At 37.6% G+C, this 15,872-nt stretch overlaps 1 protein-coding gene across 4 annotated transcripts in view; it reads left to right on the top strand.

Annotated features, from left to right (window-relative positions):
• gria1b (glutamate receptor, ionotropic, AMPA 1b) overlaps window positions 1–15,872 on the top strand; it is a 126,242-nt gene that overhangs the window by 96,182 nt on the left and 14,188 nt on the right. Inside the window, exons 16-17 of one of the 4 annotated variants that reach the window (XM_036142811.1) lie at window positions 7,802–7,916; window positions 15,100–15,234. In XM_036142811.1, coding sequence (XP_035998704.1) covers window positions 7,802–7,916; window positions 15,100–15,234 — 250 coding nt within the window. Of the gene's footprint in view, window positions 1–1,021; window positions 1,035–5,310; window positions 5,426–7,801; window positions 7,917–15,099; window positions 15,235–15,872 lie in introns of those variants that run through there. The other 3 variants (XM_036142812.1, XR_004931898.1, XM_036142814.1) reach the window with 3 other exon arrangements.

Raw genomic sequence — 15,872 nt, 5'->3', positions numbered from 1 at the left:
TTTAGATGAAGGGGATTCTCAAGATCCGCTCCCTTCAAACCACCATAAATACTATCTCTACTTTAGACCATTTTGGGCTTTAAGACCTTTGAAAAACAGGCTCATTTAACAGTGAATCAGATGCTTTATCCGTTGGGTTTGAATATGTTGGTTAGATGGCACCAACCAATGGCAAACGCTATTCTGGTGTGCAGAACACGCGGCACATTTCTTGATAATCAGCCGTTGGATCGCCCCGGAGGAAGTGGTGGAAAGGAATGCTGGAGAAGCTGTTTTCTTCTTAAATGGAGAGCAAAGCATTTGCTCTCAGCACAAGGTCAGAGATGACCAATCAGAGGGCTCAGACTTTATGGTTTTATAGCATAAAAAACGATTATAAATAGGGAATAATACATCGAAACCTAACACTACAAGGGATTTCACAAACACAGCTCATAATGCATCAAATTCAATTAATTCAGAGTAATTCAGCCCAAAGCTATTTTATTTTAACATTTAAAAATAAGTTAATTTAGATAGATTCAAAAAAATGATGTGTCATCTAAATATTTTCAAAGCAGATTATTATATTCAACATCACTGACTTGATGACTATTTGATATCCATACTGTTAACATCATAACAGGCAATTGTTTTGGGTCGGAAGGATATTTTTTAATAAAATATCTTAAAAAAGCAATGTGAACTATTATAATAATAATGGCAATTAGCTGATTCTTTATACCAACGTTTATTCTGATGAAAGAAAATAGAAGCAATAAGATTTTCTGACAGTGCCAACTGTGCACAACCTAAGCACTCAAATTTTCAGCTAGCTTTGGGAACTTGTCATTATTCCAGGTGTTTAGAGTTATTATAGGCTGTAAATCTGCCTAAAAAGGAATTAAAACTTCCTTTTAGGTGTTGTTAAAATTTCTTTATACACTCAGAAATATGAGCATGTTTCCCCATATAGCTCAATCCATATTCATACAGCATTTTAAGGCTGTTTCCTTTGATTTGATTTTGCTGAATACAACAGAACAAACCTAAAGGTGAGTTAAATAATGAATATTTAGTTTATGTTTTTACCTGACAGCAGAGTTTGAACAAAAAAAATCCCCCCTCTCCTTTGTGTTGAATATAAAATGAAAAATTTATCAGATGTTCTGTGTTGCTCTTATTATTTCTGCCTCATGTCAGCATTTTTAAATCCAAGCCAGAGTCAGGAACACAAACACTTCACAGAGGAGACTGGTGCACTCTGAATGCAATCATGCGTTCCTTTATGTTGGAAAATACTCAATCAGGGAATTGTTTGTGTGGAGAACTCAGTCTTTGTGATCCACCTTTTCTGTCTCCTTGTTTTTATGCTTTGAGCTGCAAAAGAAAAACACAAACCAATTCCCTGTTTTGAGGGGGGGAAAAATCATAAAAGAGATGGATTCTGTGATCAGTTGCTAAGCAACACAGTTGTGTTAAAGCACTTGAATGCTGAGCATTTATTTTAATCAACTTCACTCATCAACAGCATTATCTCTGTGTGAAGAATCGGTGCTGTCTCTGGCTACTAACTGCTGTCACGGTGATGAATAAATACATCCTCTTTCATTTCTACATATTAGGTCGACATAAATACAATTATCCGGTATTTAACCGGTTTTAAAGTTAAAGAAATACAACCTCAGAAAAGTAAAATGGCATTAGCATGACATTCCTGACAGAGTGATGCAAAATGCACATTCTGAGAGTTGCTGCTGATGAATTTTGTTCTAAAATCTGCTAAATAATGGGAGGAGACCTAAGCCGTAGCTTTGACGATAGTTTCTTAACAGAGGCAATTTGGGCAATCAGCGTGACTGGTCTTGTCTTTTATACTGTCTTTTCAGCCTGATGAAAGGCACTGAAGTTCTCATTTGAAATGGGAAACCTTGCTGCACACAACAACTGCTTCTATTCAGGAAATAGAAGCAGAGGAACAACATAGAGTATGCATACTGTATATACAAGAGTTGCTTTCAAGAATCTTTTGCCTGATTTTTCTTTGATATTTAACTGTACTGCTTGTGAATATGAAGCGACTCTACCCTGCTGTTCCTCCTGTTTAAGGAGTTAGGCTCTCACGCAGGAGTCACAGTAATGAAGCTGTGCCAAATGGACTGATATGATAGGACAAGTCCCCTCCTGACAGGGTCTGCGCCATCGCTGTGAACAGGTGCAGTTCACGGGGACATAAATTGAAGCCGTTACATTATGCCCCAGTGATGTATTAGTTTTTTTAATGGAAAATTTTCCCTCCTTTTTTTAGGAAATAATATTGGTTTATTCCAATGAAAACCACTGTAATCCTTACACTGCACCAGCAGGTGGCTATGACATCAACGATGATAACAAAATCCAAAAAGAAGAAAGAGAAAACCAAGCTGTGCTAGGCTAGAGCTTCTCCCTAAAAAAAACCTTAACTCGTGTTTTCTATCACAGTTTCTCATTTCTCTCAGTCATTCCCTTCTTCAGCTTCTTCATTGGAAATGAGGTCTTGACAATGTGATGTGGACAGAGACTTAGTTTTTTACACACTGCTTCTTTATTTTGCTTTAATATTTGGTTAAGTGCATTATCACACCGCCTAATATTTCTTTTTCATCAGAGGTTGATCTTACCACGTTTAAAAAAACTGGAAGATGTCATGTTTTGACATAAAGCACTGAAGTTGAAAGAGGATGTGTTCTGTTATTGCCTTGATGATAAATCTTCATCTCACCTCTTCATTGCGAATGTTGCTGTTGTTTCTACTTTATTTCTGTTTAAAATGAATAATTTTTTGAAGAGTTTTGTTCATAAATGCATTTATCAATAGGTCTGGCAGGGGTAAGTTCCCCTTACAGAGTTTGGGGCAGGTTTTGATTTGGGTTGAGTCAATTGATTCTATTATCTGGTTGCAGTTTTGACCCTTTGAAATGTGCTTTCTGCTGGGGGTAGTTAGTATATCTATGCTATGTACTGAAAGCCTTGAAAAATACATTACTGGAAGTATTACTACAGACATGGGCAAAAAGAGAAAATCTTATTGGATTTTTTTTCAAAAATGTGATAAAATGTTACAGAAGAGATACATTACAGACATCTATGAAGCCACCCAGCACAGCAGCAGTTCTAACCTGAATCTGATAGAAAAGCTTGAGCCAAATATTAGGGTGATAGCAAAGAGACCCTCCAACCTCAAAATAATAAAGACATCAAAATACCAACGGAAATGGCAAAAAGAAAGCAAGCAATTATAAGAACTATTTTTAACTGATACCTCTTTTATATTGTAGTAACTTTTGAGAGATGCTTTTCTGAATTTCCTTTCAGCAAAAGAATCTTGAGTGAAATATTTTAAACCTAATTCTGTCAGATATAAATTATATTGAGAATCTGTGATTTAAGCATCTCTGTTGGCAGATGCTCTCTATCCAATCTGGCTGAGTCTGAGCTTTTATGCAGAGGATTGGAAACTTAAAATATTTAATAGAGGCAACGGAGAGTCCACTTGGGTATCAATATACCCCTGAAGATCCTGCAAACATCATGCATTTTTTCTTTTTTTTGGTAGATTTTTATCGTCTTCATCCAGTAGAAAGCCCCCTGAAGAAACAAAATCCACAAATTTAAACTTGAGCCCCGTTGTGACCTGCAGTTGGTGCAGCAGAACAAAACTCTTCTGCTCAACTATATTAGCTGTCATTGTTCATGTAATCAAGTAATCTGTGCTGGTGCTGCCCTGCAGCTTTGGGCATCATTTGCATGTGAAAAGGAACACCAGTCAGGTGTATTTCATCTGAGTCACAGCATGAATCACTGGTTCCAAACTAATTTATCTTCCATGTAAACCTTTGAATGTTTTTCCTCCTTTATTTCTCAGGTGATGAATGAAGGCTGATGACACTATAGGTTCGCTCCACCAAACCAGTTACGCATTCACTGACTGTTTTCAGCCCAGATTACTTCAACGTCTGCACATACTACCGTAGCGTTAACACGTTAACAAGGCATTTTTTTTTTCTTTGTGCTTGAAAGGAGTGCTTGGTTTAAAGAAACTATTGCATAAACTGATGAATCAGTCAAGCATTTGGTGAAGAACGAGAAGTTGTTATGAAGCATGCAGCTACTTATTAATTATTTGTTTCTCTTTTTAAAGATAAAGTCCAAAACACACTCATGCAGGGACAGGTTGGACTTGGAGTGTTTTAAATTCAGCAACTATTTGCCTAATTTCATCATACTTTTGTTTCCTCTGTCTGGACTTTTTTGTAATCCTTTAAAGTGTCGTTGATCTCCAGATCCAAGTATTTTTTTTTTTATTTTTTTTTTTTTTACTTTGGCTTCTTGTTTCCTTAGACCAGTGACCAGTTTCTGTGTTTTTTGGTTTGTTTCTAATTTTAGCAAATTCTGACCTATGATTCAATCAGACAGGAATTACTAAACTGCAGAGATAAGCCAGTGACACATAAGAGATGGGAAATGATTCATATTTAAACAAAGGTACATTTTGTTCCCTATTCTGTTGTATGTGTAACAAATGACAGTTTAACAGAGAAAAAACAGACTTGAATGAAGTTATTCTGAAAGGTTTATAAGGTGAAAAGTAGAGATATGGTTGATATTCAACTAACAGTGATGCATATTTCTGGTTCTGTGTCACAACTATGCTAGATTAGTTCAGGTTAAGGTTTGCCTTTCTGTTGACATTCATCTGCTGAAGATGGGTTGTTGACCTGATAGTTTGTCCTTCACATTCTTATTTTTTTAAGCATGCCATGCCAGGCAAAACGTTTATACTGAAAATAACAGAAAAAGGAAAATAATAGCTCCTCAGAAAAATCTGGAGAGCAGTTAGATAAGACCACTTTAGGAGATTACAACTGTCTGCATGGACTCATACTATAAAGAAAATGAAACAATATCCATCTTGGAGCCTTGCATTCTTCTTTTTCAATGGAAAATATATCCGGAGGGTCTAGATGGCCACATTGTTGTGCCAGCCTCAGTCCAGTAATAGCCATTAAATTTTTTTTAGGAATGTTTGCATGTTTGTGAAAAGAACCCTTGTTTTCAGAAAACGGGAAAGAGCCAAAGCTCTTAAATAATCAACCTGAAGTTCACTGAATGTAATGTGAGATACAGTGAGATAGGAAGATCTGGGCTGAAAACAGTGAACTCGTCATTACATGCTCCATCCATTAGAGTCATCTTTACGCAGCTGTAATAATGTTGCTTTCTTCACTCTGGCAGTCCTCAATAACACTAAGTTCCCTTTTTATCCCCTACTGTTATTATCGTCCCCTGTAGAAACCCTGTTAACTTGGCAGTGTTAAAACTGAACGAGCAGGGCCTGTTGGACAAATTGAAAAACAGATGGTGGTATGACAAGGGAGAGTGCGGCATCGGGGGAGGGGACTCCAAGGTCAGATCACCGTAACCCTGAAGGGTAACGACAGGCAATGCCACACCGGGGTAACTGGCAGAACGGCACGACTTCAGTTCCAAGCGTGAAACCCTCTGGGAACATATCAGAAAACCAAGAATTCTGCGTACTCATTCTCTGATCTTTGGGGTATTTAAAAAAAAAGATTTTAAAGGTCTACAATTTATGACAAAATGTTTATGGTTCACATGTTATATTCCCGTTTTACACAATCATTTTCTCATTATATGATTTTTAAGCATCTTTTAGGGCCTAACATACCTCTCTACATTCTTAAACACGAAGTGCCTGGACTTCGCTGACACATACAGTGCAGTCTCATAGTCACAACGTTTTTAGCTCAGTCTAATCTCAGTTTTTCACTAAAATATACAGTTTTCACTACAGCCTCAAAGGGGGCGATAATACGGTGGTTTGCACATTGACTAAATGAAGGGATTAAAAAAAAGAACGACTAAAGTGAATTATCACCTGAAATCCTGACAGTTTCTGGCAGATAATAGATCCAAAAGAAGAAAACAGCAGAATCTCCCAACACTGGCTGCATTCAAAATGGTCTAATTGGTAAGGACTCTTTAGCCAAAGCGGAAGTGCTTCAGCGTTCGACACAAAAAAGTGAACCAAAATGTGAAGTCAGTAAGAAAGGAGGTAGGAGAGGAAGCCTGTATGCTTCCTATCATAGTTCCTTTAGCATAGGGAGCTTGCGGCACTAAGGAACAATAAGGAATCCCAGAATCCTTTGCGTGACATGACATATAAGCACAGCCCCCCTCAGGGAAATTAACGAAAATGTCCACAGAGACATTTGCACCATTGTGGGTAGAGTAAAGCTATCAATTAGTCAATCAGTACAATTTACAGTGACATTATTGCTTCCATGTGTAGCACACATCCGAATGTACGCATCTTCCTATTTTTTAGTTTGAGTAATGGAGAACTACAAATTTTTTTTAGTTCTTTTTCGGTAGGCTGTAGGCCCGGATTTGACTAGCGTCACCGCTGTGTGTTTCCATTGCGTAATGACGTATGAGGTAAAGGCTGTCCGAAATCAGCACAGCTCCCTACCATGGAGTTCTTGCTGTTGACCTCATGAAAGGAGCAAGGAGCTATGATTAGAACATTTTGGATGGAGCCACTCTCTTGTTAAAAACAAGCATGGTTGATACTTTTCTTCTGCGTGTGGTATGACACGTTTTCTTCTACATCTTCATGTTTGCTGCCACCCTTTGAACAGTAGCTGTATTGTCGCTGTCAGCTTAAATTACAAGAATCTGGGATGTACACAGATATCCAAAGAGATTCCTAGCAGACCCTGGTGGGCAGGTACAGAAGACAAGATTTACATCAGACAAGGTTCACGGTGGAGTGATCAGTAGAGTTAGTTTCCTTTGAAGGTGTTTGAAACAAGGACCCCACCGAAGAAACCCTGAATCCACTGATGAGGATATAAACACCCTCTTACCTAAGCAAGTCCTTTGCTACCCCAGAATAAGCTTCCACTTAAAAGACATTCAACTCACCGGACAGATTTGATCCTGCACTAGGTGAGATTTCATTGACACAGCAAGGATGTATGAACTTCTTTCCACGTACTATAATATTCCTCCGTTTTTATTCTTGACAACTGTTGCAAAGAGCCCTTAATTTTTAAATGCACTACAGTATTTTACTCAAGCTTCAATTGTTTGTATACAGAAACTTTAGCCATTAATTCAAGCTGGACAATACTGCATAGTTACCAATTGGTTCTGTCTTTATGCTTAAAAAGAACTACATTTCTCACAAGAAAGCTTTTTAAATACCCCTTTGATCATTTAGTTTCTTGCTGGTGGACAGCTTTCGACCCAGCATTCCAATAAAAACCTCGCCTCCTGCAGTCTCTTTGACCTCCACCATGACTGAATATTGTTTTTACTGATGATTTTGGACAGCAGATTGTATCTTCTTCAGTGAATCAAAGTTTCCCAGAGTGGTTTCAGCTGTTGCCGGTTACCCAAAGTGATATAGTAATACACATCTCGCACGTAGGGAGTCAGGCCAAACCAAGCTAGATGGAGTATTAATGCATATCACTTTGACACAAAAGAAAATGTTTACGGTAGTTTTTCTGTGTGGTTGTTTCTGTTTTCTGTTCGTTTTGTTTTATCTTTCCGTTGTTGTCGAGCTGTTACTTGTAGTGTACCACAGCTATCTGTACCGCTAATGCCACTTTTTGCTAAAACGGTTCTGTCACCACCGCTTTTACTGCCGCTGCAGCCAACGCAGTTGAACAATAACATAAGATAACATGGAGGTGCATAATGTTATTTATGTTATTTCCAACCCCCCCACTCCCCTTCCCTTGATTCTTTGAAGAATCCCAGTAAACCTAGCAGTACTGAAGCTCAATGAACAAGCCGTCTTAGACAAGTTGAAAAACAAGTGGTGGTATGACAAGGGGGAGTGTGGACACAAGGACTCCGGCAGAAAGGTCAGTTCTTGAGGTGACTCAGCCTGGTACCACGGTCATGTAATGGTTTAACCCCCCCACATCCTACCCACTTTCTCCTGCCCTCTTCCAAAATGCCCCACAACCACAACAAGTGCAGACAGTCAAAATCAGCCTCTTTTTCGCCCTTCTTTCTTTTAATGCGAGATATTTCCTGTAGAATTATTAACATTAGTTGTAACTCATTGTTAGACAAGTGTGTCCCATTTTACTGTAGTCTCCCACTTAGCCCTACTCCTACATTTTGTATATTCGGAAGATTTAGAGTCATTTGGCTTTTAGTGATTTACTCAAAACATTTTCATTTCCCGTTATGAATGATTATGCAAAATACAACTTCAAAAACAACCACCTCAAACCTCCCAGTCCTTCTCAACCACACAGGTGCAAACTGACATGTACAAGCTTAAATATAAACGCAAACCCTCACTAATATTTGGCTAAGCATTCCTTTACGAGTTGCACCTCAAACACACGCTTAGCTTTGAAGAAACTTGTGGCTTGATTTTGGCTAAATGTTTGATGTCTCTTCTTGTCAGAATTGGTCATTCATGTAAAACATTGGTACACGACCCAGATTTTAAGCATAGTCAGCTAATTTTGAAAATACATGAGATCAGCTCAATGTCAGCATCCTTGTTTGTTTTTTTTGGGGGGTTTTTTTGCTTTGTTTTTTTTTGTTTTTTCGCAACTCTTTAAACACCTAACTGATTTCAAACCTCAACCATCCATCCGCTGCTTTCAGGTGAAGTTGAAAGATTTTGATCACCATGCTGGACAGCGGGAGTATGTTTGTAAGATTAAAAGGCTTCCCTTGACTCTTCCAAACATACCTATTTGCATTATTGCCAAAGATTTCAATATTTGTTTCATAAATATTGCGCCGTTGCCCAGAAAGTATTTGGTGTACCCATTTGGGCATCAACTAGGTTCTTGCGTAACTGGAGACGGTTGGTGGTCCAGAAGCCACCTGGTCATGGCATCCTTCACACAAGTTGTTGCCCCCAACAACTTTCCAAACTTGTATAATTCTAAAGTTTTCCTATTTAGATTTTCATGGAGTTCTATGAACTTTCACCTTCTATTCTCCAAATTGATCCGTCCATAAAATGCTGTCAGACATTAAGCCAGAATTATACCAGCAGGTTGTCAGTTCATTCAAGATGTTTGTGGTTGAGGTGCAACTTGCTAAAGCACATTAAAACAAATATTAGTTAGGGTGCATTGATATATTCAAGCTTTTCTGTATAATTATATGAATTATCGGACTTTAAATAAGACATTCCAGACGTTTCGATCCATCATGGGTGTGTCAAAAACTCAAAATGTAGGAGTAGGGTTATCTCTGGTATAACAGATTCACCCTATAAGCCTGAAAAGTGGAAATACTTCTGGCTAGAACTTTTCTCTTAATCATAACTGTAATCTGTTATCTATAAAAAAAAATTACTTAAATTGTAACTATAGGATAAAAGTTTGGCATTTGTGGGACATTAAATATCACCTGAGTGGTAATCATTATTTGTAAAGCTAGAAGCTGGTTAGCTTAGCTTAAAGTAATGAGATCGCAGTTGGCCAAGCTCTGAGCTAAATAATTATGTGTTTATAAACCCTTTACACCTCAAAGATTATTTGATTTCATAGAAAAGCAAGGCATTTGCAAACTCTGCCATAACTGATTATCTGGAAAGTTGAAACCTGTTTGTTAAACATCCAACATCAGGATTATGTTTCTAACAATGATTAAGGATCTTCAGCAGAATGCTTTGGATTTCTACTCAGAAGAACGTTGTGGGTAAAATGAGCACTGAAGAACCCCCAGCACTTTCAGTTCCTTTTTGTGTGCTAGCTTTCTGAATACTTTGTTGGAAAAAAAAGTTACAAATAGGACAAGAACAGTTTCAAATCACAGGATCTTTAAAAGCACAGGAAGATTATAGTTTACATGTTGGAATTTCTAGATAAAAATCCAAAACCTTTAGACCGATTGAACTTGGTTAATTCTACACTGTGCAGACATATTTTAAAACACTATTTGCCACTTTTTAAATCTTGTTCCTATCTGAGAAAGTTAAAAAAAAATATTGAATCCAAGTGGATAAAATATCTAAAACTGTTAATTCCTTGGTTTCTTCAATACCAGAACATTAAGGTGTTGAGAGAAGGACAAGGAACTATTAGTACATGGGAAAAGCTTCACCGTCTTTATTGAATGTTTTATGTAGCTGAGTTGCAGCAGTGGTTTCAAATTACCAAACGGAATAGGGATGGTAAAACAAAACATAAAATATCCCTGTTTCATACTGTCTGCATAGAAAGACAAGTCGCCTTTTCTTAAATTGATAGACATGTACACATCAAAGAAAGTAATTCTGGGTTTTCGGGTTCTTTCTTGTTTGGATTTAGTGATGCAATGCATATTCTTTGCTTTAAGCCTTAAAATGAGCTAACCAGCTTAATGCCTATTGTGTTTAACCTCTTAACTAATGGCAAAAAATACCAAAATGACAAACTTTTATTTATCAGTAGTGCAATAGTGTAGATCTAAACAATAGAGTTTAGATCTACTGAATCATTTCATTTATGGAGGCAAAATTCATCACTGCTGCTGATTGTTCTGGAGAACAAGAGAGTGAAATAATTACAGAGTATTCTGATGACAGAAAATAATTTTTGTGTGTTTATCAGGTCAGATTTATGCAAATTGATGAGAAAATTAGCCGATATTCAGTCTTTTCTTTTACTTCCTGTTCTGCAGATAAGTTTTTTTTTTCATGTCTCCTGATCAGATTTTCTTCAGACGCTGTTCTCCACACAGCCCTCTTTCGTTCTCCAGAATATTCAGCAGTCAGCACAGTGCAGTGCAAGCAGCCGCAGAAATAAGGACGAGTGGCTCTGCATAGAAACCATGGCTTTTTACATCGCTTTTTAACCCAAATCCTTTCTGCCTTTGGGGGGTCGGGGGGCATTGACAAGAATATTAAGCTTCTCCTGGTGGCAGAAAACTTTCTTGAGGATTTGGAAATCGCTTTTTTTTTTTACCCTCGGGTGATGTTTAGTCACTTAAGCTTTGACAAATAAATTTTGGCCGGGAACAAAATTCTCAGATCAAAGCGAGATTAATTTTTTTTCCCTCTGATCTCATCAGATGTAAAAAGTCACAGTTTCTAATCTGAAAATCTTTTTTCCTTCTACTGTTCTCCTCGCTGACGTTTCTGCTTATGGCTGCTCTCCAGTAGATGAAATCAAATCCACTGACCACAGCTTTCCCTCTCCTCCTCTTCCTTCCCAGACACACTCGCTGATGTTTTTGTCTCCAATCTGTCATGAACCTCCTGTTTTGCTCTGAACTCGCTGAGTAACGGAGCGTGACTAACCTGGAGATGTTCATCAGTCTGTCGAGGAGACAGCTCACTGTCAGACTAAAGCTGCGGCAACAAGACGCTCGCTGCCATTTGCCTCCTTCTTACATGAAAAGCCACACGGAGGCAGCAGGAAATGTCCAAAGCTTTATCTTTATTCAGTAGAAATATATTAATTCAGTTCGAGTCTATTTAACACAAATACATAGACGTCATTTTATTGTAATTTACAAAACATATGAGTTTAAATCACACCCAGTATTCTAGAGGATTGCGTAGTATCACAATATTGAAGTTTATAATCAAGGTCTCATTTAGTTTAAGTTAAATAGTCAGTTCAACATAGCATCAGAAGAAACAAACCTCCTCTTACGTCTCTTTAAAACAACATCTATGCTGTTGGTTTAACCTGGACTGGCCTGTCAAACTGTGTGTGTCCACAACCAGGCCTGAAGACACAAATCTATACTCGGTTTTTAATAGTTAAAGGCACTGGCTATATTTGTAGGCTCAAAGCACATAGAAAAGCCTGTATTTTATTCACAGCAAGCCACTACAAAGTTTGAGTGCACAAAACAGGCACTGTATGCAACCACGTCCAGCCTTTGTGTTAACAATGCGACCGCTTTCAAATTTTCTAATTTTACAGCTGCCATTCACTCCTTAACAGAATGTTTTGAAAGGTATTATAATCCAAATGGCCTTGAAGCTCCATTCATTACCCAGTTAGAAACAGCATCCTTAATTTTAAAGCTTACATAAATATTAACTCCACTTATGAACACATTCATGCCAAGCACAGACTGGTGGCTTTAGTGTTTACAAAGATTGGACCCGACGTCAGAATTAAATGACACAGAGCAATCCAAAGTTTTCAGCAAAATTATCCCCTGAAATTATTCTCCTAAAAAACCACAACACACCTGTATGAATGAGCGCTTCTTCAGCCCGGCATTACTCTGACTTTGAGCAGTCTCGACAAAGGACTCCTCAGATAGTGATTGGCTACAGAACACATGACAGTTTGGAGAGGAAATGCAGCGATAGGCAGTTATGAGTTCAGTTTCTTACTGTCCATATTGTTAAAAGGTTGCATGCTATTTAAGGACAAATCAAAGTGAGAGTGTCTGAAAATAAGAGATGCATGTAACGAAAGAACACTGAATTACAGAAAAACAAGGTCTTCCCGAGAACTTTTGTCCTCCAGTTTAACAGAACATAAGTCTAGTACAAACAGCGTTTTTTTGTTTCGTTTGTTTAAATAAAGTTGTTGCATTCGACCTCAGAGCCAGATGAGAAATGTTCTGCTTATTTTAGAGAATGTTTTCTTTTTTTGTTGATTTTTATTCTTTTATTATTTAGATTTTTTTTTTTTTTGCTGCATGATTGCATGTGACAGATGTGACAAAGGCTGTGATTTGAGGTAACAGGGCGTAAATCCACCCTCACTAAATATGAAATATGTAATAGTTTGGAATAGAACTGTATGATCAAAGATATTAGATATTTAGTTATTTAGTATTTCAAGCACACCTTTGCTTGGGAAAAAAATTATCAAAACCAGTGGGTGATGATTGTTAGAGATTTTTTTTATTGTTCAAATACAAAATGTGACAGAAAGTAAAATTGGCCTTCATTAAGGCACAATCCAAAGTAAAAGGATCACTTTAAAAAGGACAAGGTAGACAGAGGGCAGAACTGAACACTTTAGTTTTAAAATAATGAAGGAAGTTCTAAAACTAAATGCTAAATTCCTCTCAGAGATGCCAAGTACCATGACAGTAATTTAGTTATTAGCCTAGAGTTTTCTCTTCAGGTACTGTAAGGAACTCAGTCATATTTTTTCTAAAAAGAAGACAGCAGGGAAACTTTAATCATAAGAACAAGAGGTTGTATTAATGAAAAAAAAATCTATATGTGAGGAGTAGAGATGTATTTAAAGAAAAAAATGCTTCTGTTGCGTGTAAGTGAGAAGAAAAAAAAACAATATTTAAAGGATCAAACCAGAGATGGGGATGGAAATGATTTTATTCTCTAGGAGGTACCACAAAAAAAAGCTCATATCAGAACCAGAGCAAACGTGGTGGTACGAGCAGTGGAGCAGCGGTCTTATCCAGCAGTAACCGGTGCATCTGAGACCAAGGCTGGCTTTTGTCAGACAGTGCTTAATGGAGTTGCGAGGGGACACATCGTAGGTTTGCATGACACGAGTTTGTCAAGTCGCTGAAATGTAACTGCGGAGAACGCCCACACACACTGTGTCACCCTGCACTGTGTCCACCACAAACACTGGATTGTTGTATAACATGACAAACCATTCTCAGTGGACCAACATCAAACTTGATCAACTGTTCCACCATTAAAGCTGGAGCGTGAAAGGGATCGTTCAACAGGATATTTGTGCAAGAGGCGTTAAATAAGTGCAGAAACGCTGTGTTGCTAAAAGTCTTTAAACACCATTATCAATTAGTGAATTCAAGTGTTTTGATAACTCCTCTGGTCACAGCTGTGTGACAGGAAGCACCAAGACACGTAGACCACTTCTTTAAAGCTTTGTGAAAGATTCCAGCGTTGTTCGGTGTTGGGATGCCACCTCTGCACTTTGTTTCCTTGCTGCTGAGCTTTCCACAGTCAAGTCTTAGATCGATCAGAATAGATTCGAAGTGAATGGGGGGGAAAAAACGGCAACTCAGCTACAGAGTGGAAGGCCACGTAAAACAAGTTCACAGTTTAGAGGCCACCACATTTAAACCTTGTGGAAAACCTTCCCCGAAGAGCTGCTGGTACAATGCCAGAGGGTGAAAATAAGGAATTCTGTTCTAAAACAAAACAAAAAAAATGCTCTAAATATACGGATGGAAATTTTGCACACAGTAATGCTGTGTAATGCAGCCTTACACATGGAGGTGTGCTTCCTCTATTACAGGTCACCTTCAGTCAAATTTCTGCCTGAGTGCCAGATGCTTTAATAAGTTTCTGATAACAGTATTGCTCCACAAAAAAACTGCTGATGGTGCTAAATGTACCAGCTCCTTGCAAGTCAAGGCATTAACTTTACAAACCAATCTTTGCTCTCCATCTCTACAAAATGATGTCTAAACTGAAGCATTCCTCTAGGCGGTTTAACTTGGAGCCTGCATTTTTATTTTGTATTATAAATGTGCTGCTGAGCTCCTAATGGAAAGCTCATAGACTTTTAAAGTTTTTCCGCTCTGATTCTATCCCATAATATTGTTAAAAACACATTATGGTCGAATGTAGTTACTGAATATTGTTAAAACTTAGAATGAGTTATGCTGTTTATATAAGAAATAGTAATGATTGATCAAACAGGGGATTTATACTAGCAGATTATGGACAAATAGTTCAAAAGATGGTAAAAGGAAAGAATGAAAATAAAAAATAAGTTCCGATGATTATTATAATTATTATAATTATTATTATTATTATTATTATTATTATTATTATTATTATTATTATTATTATTATTATTATTATTATTATTATTATTATTATTATCTGAATAGAGGACTAAGGTTGATTCTCGTAATGCTGTCAATTACAAGAAGCTACATTTCATACCTAATTTTTGCTGCCATTTGGACTGGGCTAGGAGCTAGATTTCAACTCGTTTTTTTAAAGGAGTGTTGCCTCAAGTCACAGCCTCTAAATCAAAAAGTTATAATAGAATAATAGAATAAACCAGACAGTCAGCTTTCATTTTGTTCAGGAGAATTCATTGTGATCTCATGACCATTAGCGCCACCACTCTCTTCCCCTAACTCGCCTCTCTGTGATGACAGGACAAGACGAGCGCGCTCAGTCTTAGTAATGTAGCCGGAGTGTTCTACATTCTGATTGGTGGACTTGGGCTGGCCATGCTGGTGGCTCTGGTTGAGTTCTGCTACAAGTCTCGGATTGAATCCAGGAGGATGAAGGTGAGTCTGGACTCTCAGCTACCCGATGTCATCAGGTGACTCCTGTATTTTCTTAGTATAACATCTAATTTGCTGCAAAGATGAGAATTTCTCATCCAGGACTGCCTTTGTGCTCCACCTTCTTGAGAGGAACAATAAAAGCAGGGCTTATTGAATCAGACCAGAATAAAATTAGCCAAACTAAACTATAAGAATGAGCTTTTTCTGATTTAGTCATCTCTGGATCCATTCACTAACTGCAGGCACATTGGCTTCAACTTATGATGCTATTTAATATCTAAAGAGACTTTAAATCTGAAAACCCTGGAATTTAGGTGTTCATCACATTATTTATGTAAAAAAAATTATGGATATTGGTTGTTTTAGACCAGTTCCCATAGGTGGACCAAGCTGTTTTGACTTTTGATACCTTTGGCCCAGAGTTTTTTTTTTTTTTTTTTTTTTTTTTAAATTTTTTTTTCCTAGTGTCCTGTCTAGCACTATGGCAATAGGAATTGATATCTCAATGCCAGATGGAGCTCGACAGATTTTGCTTTTACAAGTGGAGCAAACAGCTTTCGCCATAGTGCTCCACTTGATTTATGCTTGTAAATAGCTTTATTATGATTCCTGCAAGGAGAATTTCAAATTATATGGAC

The sequence above is a fragment of the Fundulus heteroclitus genome, chromosome 11 (assembly GCF_011125445.2).
Source record: "Fundulus heteroclitus isolate FHET01 chromosome 11, MU-UCD_Fhet_4.1, whole genome shotgun sequence".
Classification (NCBI taxonomy): domain Eukaryota; kingdom Metazoa; phylum Chordata; class Actinopteri; order Cyprinodontiformes; family Fundulidae; genus Fundulus; species Fundulus heteroclitus.
The sequence above is the reverse complement of the archived record's forward strand: the minus strand, read 5'-3'. Positions and strand labels throughout refer to the sequence as shown.